General features: G+C 34.3%; 1 protein-coding gene and 1 long non-coding RNA gene across 4 annotated transcripts; one reads left to right on the forward strand and one right to left on the reverse strand.

The window, feature by feature from the left end:
• Positions 1 to 1,035: 1,035 nt before the first annotated feature.
• LOC137811742 (uncharacterized) lies at positions 1,036 to 1,657 on the forward strand. Of its 2 annotated transcripts, none has more exons than XR_011081139.2 (2): positions 1,036 to 1,335; positions 1,415 to 1,657. It is a non-coding gene; the product is annotated as an uncharacterized LOC137811742 (long non-coding RNA). The 2 variants fall into 2 exon arrangements; XR_011081138.2 differs by having other exon boundaries at positions 1,205 to 1,335; positions 1,425 to 1,657.
• A 3,198-nt stretch (positions 1,658 to 4,855) lies between these two features.
• On the reverse strand, positions 4,856 to 6,956 carry LOC137811741 (uncharacterized). 2 transcript variants are annotated; one of them, XM_068613575.1, is made up of 3 exons: positions 6,745 to 6,956; positions 5,933 to 5,996; positions 4,856 to 5,732 (listed from the first exon to the last, which is right to left on the reverse strand). In XM_068613575.1, exons 1-3 carry the CDS (start codon positions 6,781 to 6,783, stop codon positions 4,999 to 5,001), a joined length of 837 nt encoding a protein of 278 aa, XP_068469676.1. In that variant the 5' UTR covers positions 6,784 to 6,956; the 3' UTR covers positions 4,856 to 4,998. The 2 variants fall into 2 exon arrangements, with proteins under 2 accessions (XP_068469676.1, XP_090154811.1); XM_090298685.1 differs by having other exon boundaries at positions 6,707 to 6,850.
• Positions 6,957 to 14,487: the final 7,531 nt, after the last annotated feature.

The following is a 14,487-nucleotide window of genomic DNA, read 5'->3' on the forward strand; positions in this document are numbered from 1 at the left end:
GAATCCCAGAGAACGAACACAAGAAAGAGGGCGAAGAATAAGCAACTGAGAAATGAGAGACAATTGTTCAAGCCGGTAGTAGATACTATATAAACCCTATACACGTACAATTATCTTAAACTTAATTATTTTAAAATATAAAATATGTATGCATGTAACCTTGAAGAATAAATTGGTTCTTTAGTACAATTTTAAAAAGTAAAACAAATTGTTTAAATTTATTAGAGCAAAATGAAAATTATTTTTAAAAAGTATATATTTTTTAAGTAGTCAATTAGCGGTTTGAAGTGTACTAGCCGAATCAATCGTTTACCATAGATGGGTTTCCAATTTTTTAAAACTAAAATTGTTATAAAAATTGATTAAAATATATTAGACTTATATATTTTTGTTTTAGGGTCAACGATTTGACTTTTTCTCACCTCTTCCTTTTTTTTTATCAGCAATAAAATAAATAAAGAAATAGGGACCACTTCAGGGGTGGTCCAACCCTTATACAGAAATACTTGACATCAGTCTCCTATTAGAATGCCTACCAAATTAGCAAAGGGATAACCATACCAACACTAACCAATGTTAATGAATCAACCTCATACAAGCCAAAGGATTTAAAACCCAATTAGAATAAGGGAAATAAGCAGAACGAGACTTTGCATAAATCCAAGACCATACCTTTACTTGCACCGAAGCGAACACTTCAGACACATCTGCCACACCTCTATTGAAGATGACCAAGTTCCTATGTTTCCAGATTTCGCTCACAATGCCAACCCAAATTGTACCCCAAACTTCGTTAACCGAAACAGAAGCCTGACTCATCCTGAATTGTGAAAAATTTGACTTAGGATCCTTGTGAATTACAGACGACACACCAAGCCACTTAAAGCACAGACACCAGACACGCCAAGCAAACCTGCAAACAAAGAACAAGTGACAAGATGACTCCTCCTCCTCCCCACACAAACAACACAAGAGATTTTCTACCGCCACTCCGCGCCTTACCAAGTTAACCCTAGAGGCAATCCTATTCTTCAACACCCTCCAAGCAGTGAACAAAGCAGATGACAAGGCTTTGCACCTCCACAACTTACTATACACAGGAGAATACTCCCATCCTCAAACCCGCCTTACCTGAACATAGGCAGAGTTGACTGAGAAAGTTTGACTCTCCCCAATCTTCCAGACCCAACTGTCCGCCTCCCCAAAAAATTTGGACGAATATATCTTCAACATAGCTAATTTATTTTCATAGTCTCCAACAGTCCAAGGTTAAGACGAACCTTCAAACAAAACTTTTATTCCTTCCTTTCAGTGCTTGGATCCTAAAGTTCTTTGGTGAGTACTTCAATTATTTTCTACTCCTTCCTTGGCTAACCCTCTCTAACCATGTTTAATACTTTGATTTTTGTCCAAGAAAATCCTAGTTGGTGGTGCTATGTATATGTTGCTTCCATTCGAGAAGATTTCTCCAAGATTCTCCATTTTCGCCATACCAAAAGGCTTCACAACTTGTTTGCTTCTAGGTTAAGGGAAGATTTCCTATTCTTCATGAAAATATTGTGTTAAATAAGAGCATATATGTTGCTTTGCCTGAAGTTGCATGATTGATTTTCCTGTGGTTATATATTTTTGCAGTTTTAAGTTTTGAAAAACCAAACCTCTGGATAGATTCTTGCATTTTTTTTTGAAAATTTTAAATTTGTTTGTCCTTTGAATGAAATTTACTGAACTTTTTTGCGAATATTTACTTTCGCGAACATATTGGCTGAAAATCTGGTTTCGGCAAATTTGGAAATTTTGGAAAGTGTACGAGGGAGAAGTTAGAATAGCCGTACCTAAACACTTAATAAAATTAAAATAAGTTTTGTAAAGGTGTAATTCTGCATTTTGGAGCTTTTATGGGGTTGCAGTTTCGTAGAAAATTCGTGGAAATTGAAGAACTTAAGAAAACCACCTCTCTGTAGCACTGGTATCATAAAACAGCTACCGACAAAAGAAAAGCAGCAAAAAGGACATGGTCCACAGCCAAAACAGATCATGCGAGGAAGAACATGTGGTTCTGATAAGTTTTCGTAGTACACACCATTATCCACACAAATAGAGGTATCCTTCCAATCACTGAAGTCTTTTATATATATATATATTAAAAATAAAAAATCAATTGTAAAGATTTTTAGGATGTTTAAATTATGTATTGAATTATACTCTCAATATAATAATAATAGCAAAGTTAATGAGGTAAGTTTTGAGGAAATATTAAAATAAAGAATGAGAGACATTTTTTATTTCTATATCTTCATTTTCTTTTTCACTTTCGAATTCAGATTTTACGAAGAGAAGATTAGCTAACTGTTCTCTTAGCTCTTCGTCTATATTTAAATTATTTAGTTTTTTTTTAAAAAATTTATAATTTTTTTATAACGTTTCACGATTCCACACTTATATGTTTCACGATTTTTTTATAATTTTTTTTTCCTTCTGATTTGTTTGTTTAGATGAATTATTTTGTCTAGTGGGTGAAACTCTTTTCATATGTTTTTTATTGTTGATGTGGGTTTTTTTTTCTCATATACATATTGGATACAAAATTCATTTTACAATTGAAAAACAAATGGGATACCATCTCCTTCCTCTCCATACATAACACATATGCTACTTTCCAAGACAACTCCTCCTCTTACCAAATTATCCCTTGTTTCTACTACTTTTTCAAGAATTCTCCAAACATTCACTTGTGTAGAGTGAGGGTTTTTATTTTCCATAAAGGTAGAAACAAAGACCTTCACTTTCTAAATCTTTCCTTAAGTATACCTTGCTAACTTCCCTCCCTCCATATCCATTTATCATCTTCCCTTTTCTCGTACTCCTGCCATATCCATTTCCTTATTTTTCAACAACACCATCAATTGATCCACTTGATTCATTTTCCACCTTCTCCAATCAAACTTCCAGTTCCATCCAACTTGGTATAGCTTACACTCTTTATTTGTGGACATGGAGTAAAGTCTTGGAAACTTAGTCTTTAAATCTCCATTCTTCACCCACTTATCTTCTCAAAACCTTACAAAACCTTAAAGATTTCTGGTGACATATCTCCCACATACTATTGCATATTGTAGTTAATATAAAATGATAAATGAATTTTATTGTTTTTATTGAGAACATATTGGAGAATCGTTATACTCCTTCATGACTTTTATGTTATCACTTCCAATGATTGTTCACGTCACCACCATTAATCTAGGTGAGCTGATTCATTTTATATTAATAATAAACTTCGTATTAATACCCGTAGACAGTTAAATAAAATGACACGATTATTCAATAGAATTTTTGTTAATAAAAATTCAATTAAAAATATCAAAATTAACGAAAAACTTAAAACTTAATTAAACCAACTTAATAATATATATATATATATATATATAATTTCAATGAGATTATAGGATTTAGCTACTGCTAAAGCTTACATGAATCCCCATTCTCACTTAATTGTTACTAATATTTTTGTAGGTAATCCCAAAATAATATATTAAAAAATTATACTATAAAGAAGAAGAACTTCTGGGAAAAAGGAAATGGTTAATATTCTTACCCACTATAAAAGCAATGATGTTAAAATTTATACAAGTGTATTGAGATATCTAACTTATTTCTTTTATATAAAAAGTTATAAATAGCAGATTTATACTGTATAAGTGTGTCATGTATTATTTATAAAAAAATTATTCGTACATTTGATATGTGATTTCACTTTTCTTGCATTGTAAATTAGTTGCGTGAATGAATGAGAAGATAACAGTTGGTAAGTGGAAAATGTATTGTGACAGTTTATTAGCATTGAAAATGAAAATAGAGATAAAATTAAGAAAGTGAGAATTGTGAAAAAAATAAATCAAAATCCTTGATAGAGTTTTTAAAATTTAAATTAGTTTAGTCAATTTAAAATTAAATTATCCTCACCAACTAATTTCCAACATCAGTTCCTATACCTAAATCCTAGTCATCTTCATTAGTCCCTAATCTCACAAGTGGCCCCTATTCACAGGATTCGATCTGAGATTTTATTTCTTTTAATCAGCTGAATAAATATATTATACAATATAATATATAACTATAAGGTTACCTAAATCCTTCGACCTATTGTCCAAAAGTTTGTCCCACTCCCACTACTTCCAACTGATAAAACAACAGATTTAATTTTGATTGAACTAAAACTAGTTACATTTAGATGAATCCTTAATCAACCTATGGTTTATAACTTGTCAAGTACATTTTAAAATGTGTGAAACTGAAACCAGTGAAATCATATGGGAAAGAAGAGTAGAGCATGTTTGAACTGTGGCAAAAGGTTATGTGGCTGGTTCCTATTGTGGCTAGTTTGGGAGGTTGTTATGTGTATTTTATAGAATATTTTTGGCTTAGGTATCCTTCTCATAAGCATCGGTTTGTCGTTGTTAACACTTGGGTTTTTGGTACAACTCAGCCTGTTACAAAGTTATGACTTAGTTGTTGGATGGTGTGTCTTGTATTGGTTTATTGAGTTTGACTCTTGGGTAAGGTCCTCCAGCATGATGACAAAGACCTTATTTAGTTGTTGGATGCATGTCCTTGTTTGAGGGTGTGACCTCTCTCTAGTGGGGTGATATAACTGTATTTGTTGGGTTTCTTTATCTTTGTCTGGGATTTTATCTTGATCTGTAGTACAATATTTGTTGGATCCTCAGTTGGTAGGGTTCTAGGAAACTTATTTTTGGGGTTTTGTATAAGGGTTGAAACATCTCTGAAGTGTCTCATTTTATTTTATTTATTCTTTGCTGATAAAAAAAAGAAAAGAAGAGAAGAGTAGAGCATGTAGCTATTAACTTGGAACAATTCTATATGGTGTCCCATGCATACCAACGATAAATATGGTCTCCATACATGATAAAGAAATTGCATAACTATCATCAATGAGAAATTATTATCATATACTATGCTTTCTCTCTCTCTTGTAAGTTAATCAGGACTTTTGGTGTTCGTTGTATATTCGAAACCATCGAAGTTTTGGGTTCCGTTCTCTCCATTGTTGAAGGAACCTATAATTGGAACACTGCCGTTGTAAGTATTGCCAATATTTGCAGAGTCCAAAGTTTGTAAGTTTGAGCTCTCGTTGTTTAAGGAACCAACAATTTCAGAAGCCGAAATCTTTGCCTGCTTGAGAACTTGTGAGCCCAAGCCGCGGTTGTTACAGGAATATTTACTTGTAGTACTCTTAACCTTCAAATTACTGCAATCTTGTTTCCCGCCGCGAGTGTTGTTAAATGACTCAAGAATTTCACCACAGTCAACAGAATTGGTAGTTTCGGATCTGTGATCCTCTTTGTTGTTTTCACGTTGGTTAGGGTTATTGGTTTCATTGATCACGCTGTTTGATTGTGTTGTCTCTTCATCCTTCCCACTCAAACTAGTTTCCAGAAAGTTGTTGGTTTCTCCACGATCAACATCGCTCTCTCTTCCCTTTCCCTTTCCCTTTCCCTTGCCGTTTAATTTCTCCATGGTTTTCAACAGCCAATTGGAAGTTGCAGTTAGAGAAAAAGTTAGAAGACGAACTGCGAATACAAGCAGCAAAAAGAGCACATAGATGAGCTCATAGATAACAGCAGATAGAGCTGTGCTAACGAAGGAAAACACAAATTCAGGAGAATTGACGGATGGCAAAGCTTCACGAGTTGGCTCCTTCAAGGAGACTTCTGCAAATAGAAATGAATAAAGTAGATAAATCACAAAGTTTTGCCAGTTTGAAGAACAATAAGGTGATCAAGGATTACTCTTCTTCCACTGAAGCAAATTTGAATGAAGTTGATGAACGGATTCCAGCAAGGAGAAGACTGAGATTATTCAATTTGTAAATATTAATGAGTCCATTCATGTAAAAGAAGAGTATATATACCTGCATATTCCATGGACATGTTTTTGGGCCTGGTTGTTGAAGCTTCAAGTTCGGAATTTGGTGCCTACAACATAAGATTAATAAATAAAACAACCCTCTGCGAATATAGCAATTTTAATTCATGAAACGGGAAACAATTAAGAGAGAGATAGGGAAATAGAACTGAAATCCCATAAACGAAGAAAAAGGGTTTAGTTCAGCCATCTACAACGAAAAGAAAAACCCTAATGCACCTATAAGTCGATAACAAGACGAGGGAAAATAGGTCCCAGTTCCGAAAAAGTTAGATCTACCCTCTGAACAAGCCAAAGACATCAAAATAGGGTTGCAATGAAACCTCTACGCTTTATTTGGAGAACCAAAACTAAACATCTAAGGCCCAAAACAAGTTTGAGGTTCTTGTGTGCTGAGGTTGCTCTAGTGTGTTGGTTGGTTGTGGATCTTCCAATCACCAACTCATAGCAGATCTGTAGGCATAGGTTTGGCTTTTTGTTAGGCTACCTCTTGGTTGGTTGGGTTTAGGCTCTCATGCCCTTTGATGGGTTGCCTGGCTGGTTCCTCTTTGCTAGTTTACAGGTATAAAGGTTTAGTACGAAGGGTTGGGTCTAGCCTTTAGAGGATGTAGTCTTGAAATTTTGTATAAGGATTGGGATAACTATTTCATTTATGGGTAGATTGAGGTTATAGAAAGAGAGACAAAAGTAAAGAAGTAACTATAAGAGATGTAATAACAAGTAATAGTGATATGATGATGAAAAAGAAAGAGGAACGTACAGCAGGAAAAAGTTCTATGCAAGCTTGAGAACTCATACCTTAACTGAAGAATTCTGCTTCATGTTTTCTTCTGCCATCAAACTATGCCGAAGGCGTCACTCCTTTCTATTTCTAATAAGGAATGGAGAAAGAGAGATAGTGTGTGGACAAGAATATGAGAGGAACATAAAATATATAGAATTGGAGTTGTAGGGTAAGAATAGAAGAAAAAAAAAGTTATCATATTTTTAGTTAACATGTATTAAGCATTGTCGTCATTAAAGCTAAAATTTTCAACTTTTACCAGAATTTTTTTATCAATAAACAAGGAGGTATAATATATATAAAACTCACCAGATTTTTGATTCTAGAAATTGAGATACACAATTACTGACATATATAAAAAAATGTCTTGTGGCATAATAATTGAACACCTTTAATTTAATGCTGATAAAAAAAGTAACTGAACACATGCATTAATTTTTACGTTAGATTTAGTTCCTTTTCACTGTTCTATTATCGTACGCTAAAAAAAAATATTAAATAAAAAATAATTTTAAAGATAAAAAGTAATTAGTTATTAGTATTGGAGTTATTATATTTTCTATATATAGATGTATATAGAAAGTGTATCAATGTATAATATACGTGGTAAAAGTAAAACAATAGTTTGGTGTAATTGTTGATAGATAAGCATAATACATGGAGTATTGAATTTTATGGAACATATCTCTCCAATATTATTGTATATAAACACTAGGCATGCGATGAATGAATATACAAAAACATTTTTTCCATAAAATTTGACATGGTATTAGAACACTTTTTTTTATCGACAATAGAACACTTTTTAGTGACTTTACAAAATTTTCTTTCGCCCTTTTTTTTCCTTGACAATCATGTCTACTGAGAACTCCACAGATGTAGTTACAGATACATCAAATTCATACTACGTACATCATTGATATCAACCCAAACACCTACTTGTCCCAGAGAAATTGAATGACTCAAACAATCTAACTTGGAGTAAATCAATGACTCGTGCAATTTTTCAGATACAGAAAGTCATTGCCACAATTACTCAAGGTACTAAGGTACGATGTATGTTTCATCATATTACATAAAAATCAAGAGCCTTTGGGACAAGTTAGACACATATTGCTCATACTCGTCGTGTAATCAAATGAAAGCACACAATGATGAGAAAAAAGAAGATTGTTTAATGCAATTTCTTATGGGTCTCAATGACACATATATAGGTATCTGATCTAATATTTTGATTATGTCTCCCTTGCCTAACATTAAACATACATATTCATTAATTATACAGGAAGAGACACAAAAACAATTGTCGATGATTAATTTGTGTAACCATGATGTTTACGCAAATGTAGTAGGTTTTCTCATGAACTTTAATACTTCAGTCAATTTTGTCTTCACAAAACCATGGATTTTGGACAGTGGAACAACTGATCATATTGTTTCAAATCAAGAATTATTTATTAATTCAACTCCATTACCAGTTTTTTGGTAAACCTTCCTATAGGCTCAACAACCCCAATCACATCCAAAGGGACCATCCAATTTAATAGGGATATCAAATTAGAGCATGTTTTATGTGTCCCGTCTTTTCATTTAAATCTTATTTCAGCAAGTAAACTCACTAAAGCTCTAAATTGTTGTATTGTCTTACTTCCAAATGGTTGTATCCTGCAGGATCTGGCAACGGGGAGGATAATTGGCTTGAGCGAACAACAAGGTGGTCTTTATTACATGAAAACTTTAAAAAATTGTTTACCCTTTTAATTTTTTCAGCAACACATATCTCTGGCATATGAGATTTGGTCATCAGTCTTCATCCTGTTTAAAACTGTCATCTTTATTATTTTCTTTCAATATGTCTACTCACAATTATTGCAATATATGTCTCATTGCTAAACAAACAATACTGCCTTTTACTTCTAGTGCAATAAATACACAACGTCCATTTGATTTTTACATTATGATATTTGGGATCCTCATAAACCACCTACTTATTCAAGTGCACGATTTTTTTTAACCATCGTCGATGATTTCACTAGATGCACTGGAGTTTTTTTTTATAGAACACAAATCATTAACTATAATCTTTAATCACATTTGCATATACACAATTTCACATCCATGTTAAAGTCATTCAAACAGATAATGGTACAAAATTTCTTTCCATGCATCAATTTTTTCTTGATCACGACATTAAATGCCAACACACATGTGCCTATACTCCCAACAAAACAGAGTGGTTGAGCGCAAATACCGTCATATCCTCAAAGTTGCACGATCTTTTCTTTATCATTCTAATTTGCCTTTTTTTTTTGCGAGATTGTGTTTTAATCGCAGTTTACCTCAATAACCGCTTACCTTCCCCCATTTTACCAGATAAAACACCCTTTCAGTTATTATACAACCAAGTCCCATGTGTTACACATTTACCTATTTTCGACAGCCTATGTCATGCAATAATGAATCATCCCAAACAAAAATTTGATCCCCGCGCTCGACGGTGTGTTTATTGGATATCCACCTAATCATAAAGGCTACAAATTATATGATCTAACACTGTTTTTGTCAATAGGGATGTGGTTTTTCACGAAACTATTTTTCCTTTTCATGAAACAACATCACCCTCACACTCTTTTGTCCTACCAAATTTGGTCCTTGACTTAGACCATTAAAACTCTACATTTCCTACCACACTACCGAACTCACAATCGGCTTGACCAACTTCACCCGTTGAGCCCATTACCGAACCCATATCCATTGAGCCTATTCTTGAACCTTTGACCATTAAATATTTTGCATCTAATTCATCCCTTGATATTTCTACACAACCACTTCGACATTCTACAAGTCACAAGCATCCTCCTGCATGGCATAAAGATTACTTGTTGCCACCTCTTGCCAATCATTCTACTCCTAGCCAAGGTTCTCTCTCAGGTACACGATATCCACTTTCTCATTTTATTTCTTATTCCGACTTATCTTATGCTCACTGCACGTTTTTAGCTAACATTTCTAAACATAGAGAGTCTTCATCATATGATCAAGCCATTCTTTCTCCCCAATAAAAGGAAGCCATTGGAATCTGAATTATCTGCATTGACAAAAAACAACACCTGAAGCATTGTTTCATTACTAGTTGGCCACAAACCCATAAGATGTCGATGGGTTTATAGAATAAAATACAGGTTCAATGGAAGCATCGAACGATATAAGGCGCGCTTAGTCGCCAAAGGTTACACGCAAGAGGAGGGGAGTATTCTCCTGTGTATAGTAAGTTGTGGAGGTGCAAAGCCTTGCCTTCTGCTTTGCTCACTGCTTGGAGGGTGTTGGAGAATAGGATTGCCTCTAGGGTTAACTTGGTAAGGCGTGGAGTGGCGGTAGAAAATCCTTTTTGTTGTTTGTGTGGGGAGGAGGAGGAGTCGTCTTGTCACTTGTTTTTTGTTTGCAGGTTTGCTTGGCGTGTTTGGTGTCTGTGTTTTAAGTGGCTTGGTGTGTCGTCTGTAATTCACAAGGACCCTAAGTCAATTTTTTCACAATTCAGGATGAGTCAGACTTCTGTTTCGGTTAACGAAGTTTGGGGTACTATTTGGGTTGGCATAGTGAGCGAAATCTGGAAACATAGGAACTCGGTCATCTTCAATAGAGGTGTGGCAGATGTGTCTGAAGTGTTCGCTTCGGTGCAAGTAAATGTATGGTCTTGGATTTTATGCAAAGTCTCATTTTGCTTATTTTCCTTATTCTAGTTGGGTTTTAAATCCTCTGGCTTGTATGAGGTTGATTCATTAATGTTGGTTAGTGTTGGTATGGTTATCCCTTTGCTAATTTGGTAGGTGTTCTAATAGGAGATTGGTGTCAGGTATTTTTGTATAAGGGTTGGACCACCCCTGAAGTGGTTCCTATTTATTTATTTATTTTTATTGCTGATAAAAAAAATGATAAATCAGGTAATATGCTATAAATCTGGTAAATATACGATACATCAGGTAATGATATTTTATCAAGATACGTTTTTTATCAATATATCATTCACTTTTATACAGAGGACTTATTTGATCATCGGAGAACCTTTTGCAAGTTTACTCCTGATCGAGTACTAGATAACAAGTACGAATAGGAATGAGAGGGAGGAGCGACCGAATCCCAGAGAACGAACACAAGAAAGAGGGCGAAGAATAAGCAACTGAGAAATGAGAGACAATTGTTCAAGCCGGTAGTAGATACTATATAAACCCTATACACGTACAATTATCTTAAACTTAATTATTTTAAAATATAAAATATGTATGCATGTAACCTTGAAGAATAAATTGGTTCTTTAGTACAATTTTAAAAAGTAAAACAAATTGTTTAAATTTATTAGAGCAAAATGAAAATTATTTTTAAAAAGTATATATTTTTTAAGTAGTCAATTAAGTGTACTAGCCGAATCAATCGTTTACCATAGATGGGTTTCCAATTTTTTAAAACTAAAATTGTTATAAAAATTGATTAAAATATATTAGACTTATATATTTTTGTTTTAGGGTCAACGATTTGACTTTTTCTCACCTCTTCCTTTTTTTTTATCAGCAATAAAATAAATAAAGAAATAGGGACCACTTCAGGGGTGGTCCAACCCTTATACAGAAATACTTGACATCAGTCTCCTATTAGAATGCCTACCAAATTAGCAAAGGGATAACCATACCAACACTAACCAATGTTAATGAATCAACCTCATACAAGCCAAAGGATTTAAAACCCAATTAGAATAAGGGAAATAAGCAGAACGAGACTTTGCATAAATCCAAGACCATACCTTTACTTGCACCGAAGCGAACACTTCAGACACATCTGCCACACCTCTATTGAAGATGACCAAGTTCCTATGTTTCCAGATTTCGCTCACAATGCCAACCCAAATTGTACCCCAAACTTCGTTAACCGAAACAGAAGCCTGACTCATCCTGAATTGTGAAAAAATTGACTTAGGGTCCTTGTGAATTACAGACGACACACCAAGCCACTTAAAACACAGACACCAAACACGCCAAGCAAACCTGCAAACAAAAAACAAGTGACAAGACGACTCCTCCTCCTCCCCACACAAACAACAAAAAGGATTTTCTACCGCCACTCCACGCCTTACCAAGTTAACCCTAGAGGCAATCCTATTCTCCAACACCCTCCAAGCAGTGAGCAAAGCAGAAGGCAAGGCTTTGCACCTCCACAACTTACTATACACAGGAGAATACTCCCCTCCTCTTGCGTGTAACCTTTGGCGACTAAGCGCGCCTTATATCGTTCGATGCTTCCATTGAACCTGTATTTTATTCTATAAACCCATCGACATCTTATGGGTTTGTGGCCAACTAGTAATGAAACAATGCTTCAGGTGTTGTTTTTTGTCAATGCAGATAATTCAGATTCCAATGGCTTCCTTTTATTGGGGAGAAAGAATGGCTTGATCATATGATGAAGACTCTCTATGTTTAGAAATGTTAGCTAAAAACGTGCAGTGAGCATAAGATAAGTCGGAATAAGAAATAAAATGAGAAAGTGGATATCGTGTACCTGAGAGAGAACCTTGGCTAGGAGTAGAATGATTGGCAAGAGGTGGCAACAAGTAATCTTTATGCCATGCAGGAGGATGCTTGTGACTTGTAGAATGTCGAAGTGGTTGTGTAGAAATATCAGGGGATGAATTAGATGCAAAATATTTAATGGTCAAAGGTTCAAGAATAGGCTCAATGGATATGGGTTCGGTAATGGGCTCAACGGGTGAAGTTGGTCAAGCCGATTGTGAGTTCGGTAGTGTGGTAGGAAATGTAGAGTTTTAATGGTCTAAGTCAAGGACCAAATTTGGTAGGACAAAAGAGTGTGAGGGTGATGTTGTTTCATGAAAAGGAAAAATAGTTTCGTGAAAAACCACATCCCTATTGACAAAAACAGTGTTAGATCATATAATTTGTAGCCTTTATGATTAGGTGGATATCCAATAAACACACCGTCGAGCGCGGGGATCAAATTTTTGTTTGGGATGATTCATTATTGCATGACATAGGCTGTCGAAAATAGGTAAATGTGTAACACATGGGACTTGGTTGTATAATAACTGAAAGGGTGTTTTATCTGGTAAAATGGGGGAAGGTAAGCGGTTATTGAGGTAAACTGCGATTAAAACACAATCTCGCAAAAAAAAAAGGCAAATTAGAATGATAAAGAAAAGATCGTGCAACTTTGAGGATATGACGGTATTTGCGCTCAACCACTCTGTTTTGTTGGGAGTATAGGCACATGTGTGTTGGCATTTAATGTCGTGATCAAGAAAAAATTGATGCATGGAAAGAAATTTTGTACCATTATCTGTTTGAATGACTTTAACATGGATGTGAAATTGTGTATATGCAAATGTGATTAAAGATTATAGTTAATGATTTGTGTTCTATAAAAAAAAACTCCAGTGCATCTAGTGAAATCATCGACGATGGTTAAAAAAAATCGTGCACTTGAATAAGTAGGTGGTTTATGAGGATCCCAAATATCATAATGTAAAAATCAAATGGACGTTGTGTATTTATTGCACTAGAAGTAAAAGGCAGTATTGTTTGTTTAGCAATGAGACATATATTGCAATAATTGTGAGTAGACATATTGAAAGAAAATAATAAAGATGACAGTTTTAAACAGGATGAAGACTGATGACCAAATCTCATATGCCAGAGATATGTGTTGCTGAAAAAATTAAAAGGGTAAACAATTTTTTAAAGTTTTCATGTAATAAAGACCACCTTGTTGTTCGCTCAAGCCAATTATCCTCCCCGTTGCCAGATCCTGCAGGATACAACCATTTGGAAGTAAGACAATACAACAATTTAGAGCTTTAGTGAGTTTACTTGCTGAAATAAGATTTAAATGAAAAGACGGGACACATAAAACATGCTCTAATTTGATATCCCTATTAAATTGGATGGTCCCTTTGGATGTGATTGGGGTTGTTGAGCCTATAGGAAGGTTTACCAAAAAACTGGTAATGGAGTTGAATTAATAAATAATTCTTGATTTGAAACAATATGATCAGTTGTTCCACTGTCCAAAATCCATGGTTTTGTGAAGACAAAATTGACTGAAGTATTAAAGTTCATGAGAAAACCTACTACATTTGCGTAAACATCATGGTTACACAAATTAATCATCGACAATTGTTTTTGTGTCTCTTCCTGTATAATTAATGAATATGTATGTTTAATGTTAGGCAAGGGAGACATAATCAAAATATTAGATCAGATACCTATATATGTGTCATTGAGACCCATAAGAAATTGCATTAAACAATCTTCTTTCTTCTCATCATTGTGTGCTTTCATTTGATTACACGACGAGTATGAGCAATATGTGTCTAACTTGTCCCAAAGGCTCTTGATTTTTATGTAATATGATGAAACATACATCGTACCTTAGTACCTTGAGTAATTGTGGCAATGACTTTCTGTATCTGAAAAATTGCACGAGTCATTGATTTACTCCAAGTTAGATTGTTTGAGTCATTCAATTTCTCTGGGACAAGTAGGTGTTTGGGTTGATATCAATGATGTACGTAGTATGAATTTGATGTATCTGTAACTACATCTGTGGAGTTCTCAGTAGACATGATTGTCAAGGAAAAAAAAGGGCGAAAGAAAATTTTGTAAAGTCACTAAAAAGTGTTCTATTGTCGATAAAAAAAAGTGTTCTAATACCATGTCAAATTTTATGGAAAAAATGTTTTTGTATATTCATTC

The sequence above is a fragment of the Phaseolus vulgaris genome, chromosome 2 (genome assembly GCF_051622355.1).
Source record: "Phaseolus vulgaris cultivar YP4 chromosome 2, ASM5162235v1, whole genome shotgun sequence".
Classification (NCBI taxonomy): Eukaryota; Viridiplantae; Streptophyta; class Magnoliopsida; order Fabales; family Fabaceae; genus Phaseolus; species Phaseolus vulgaris.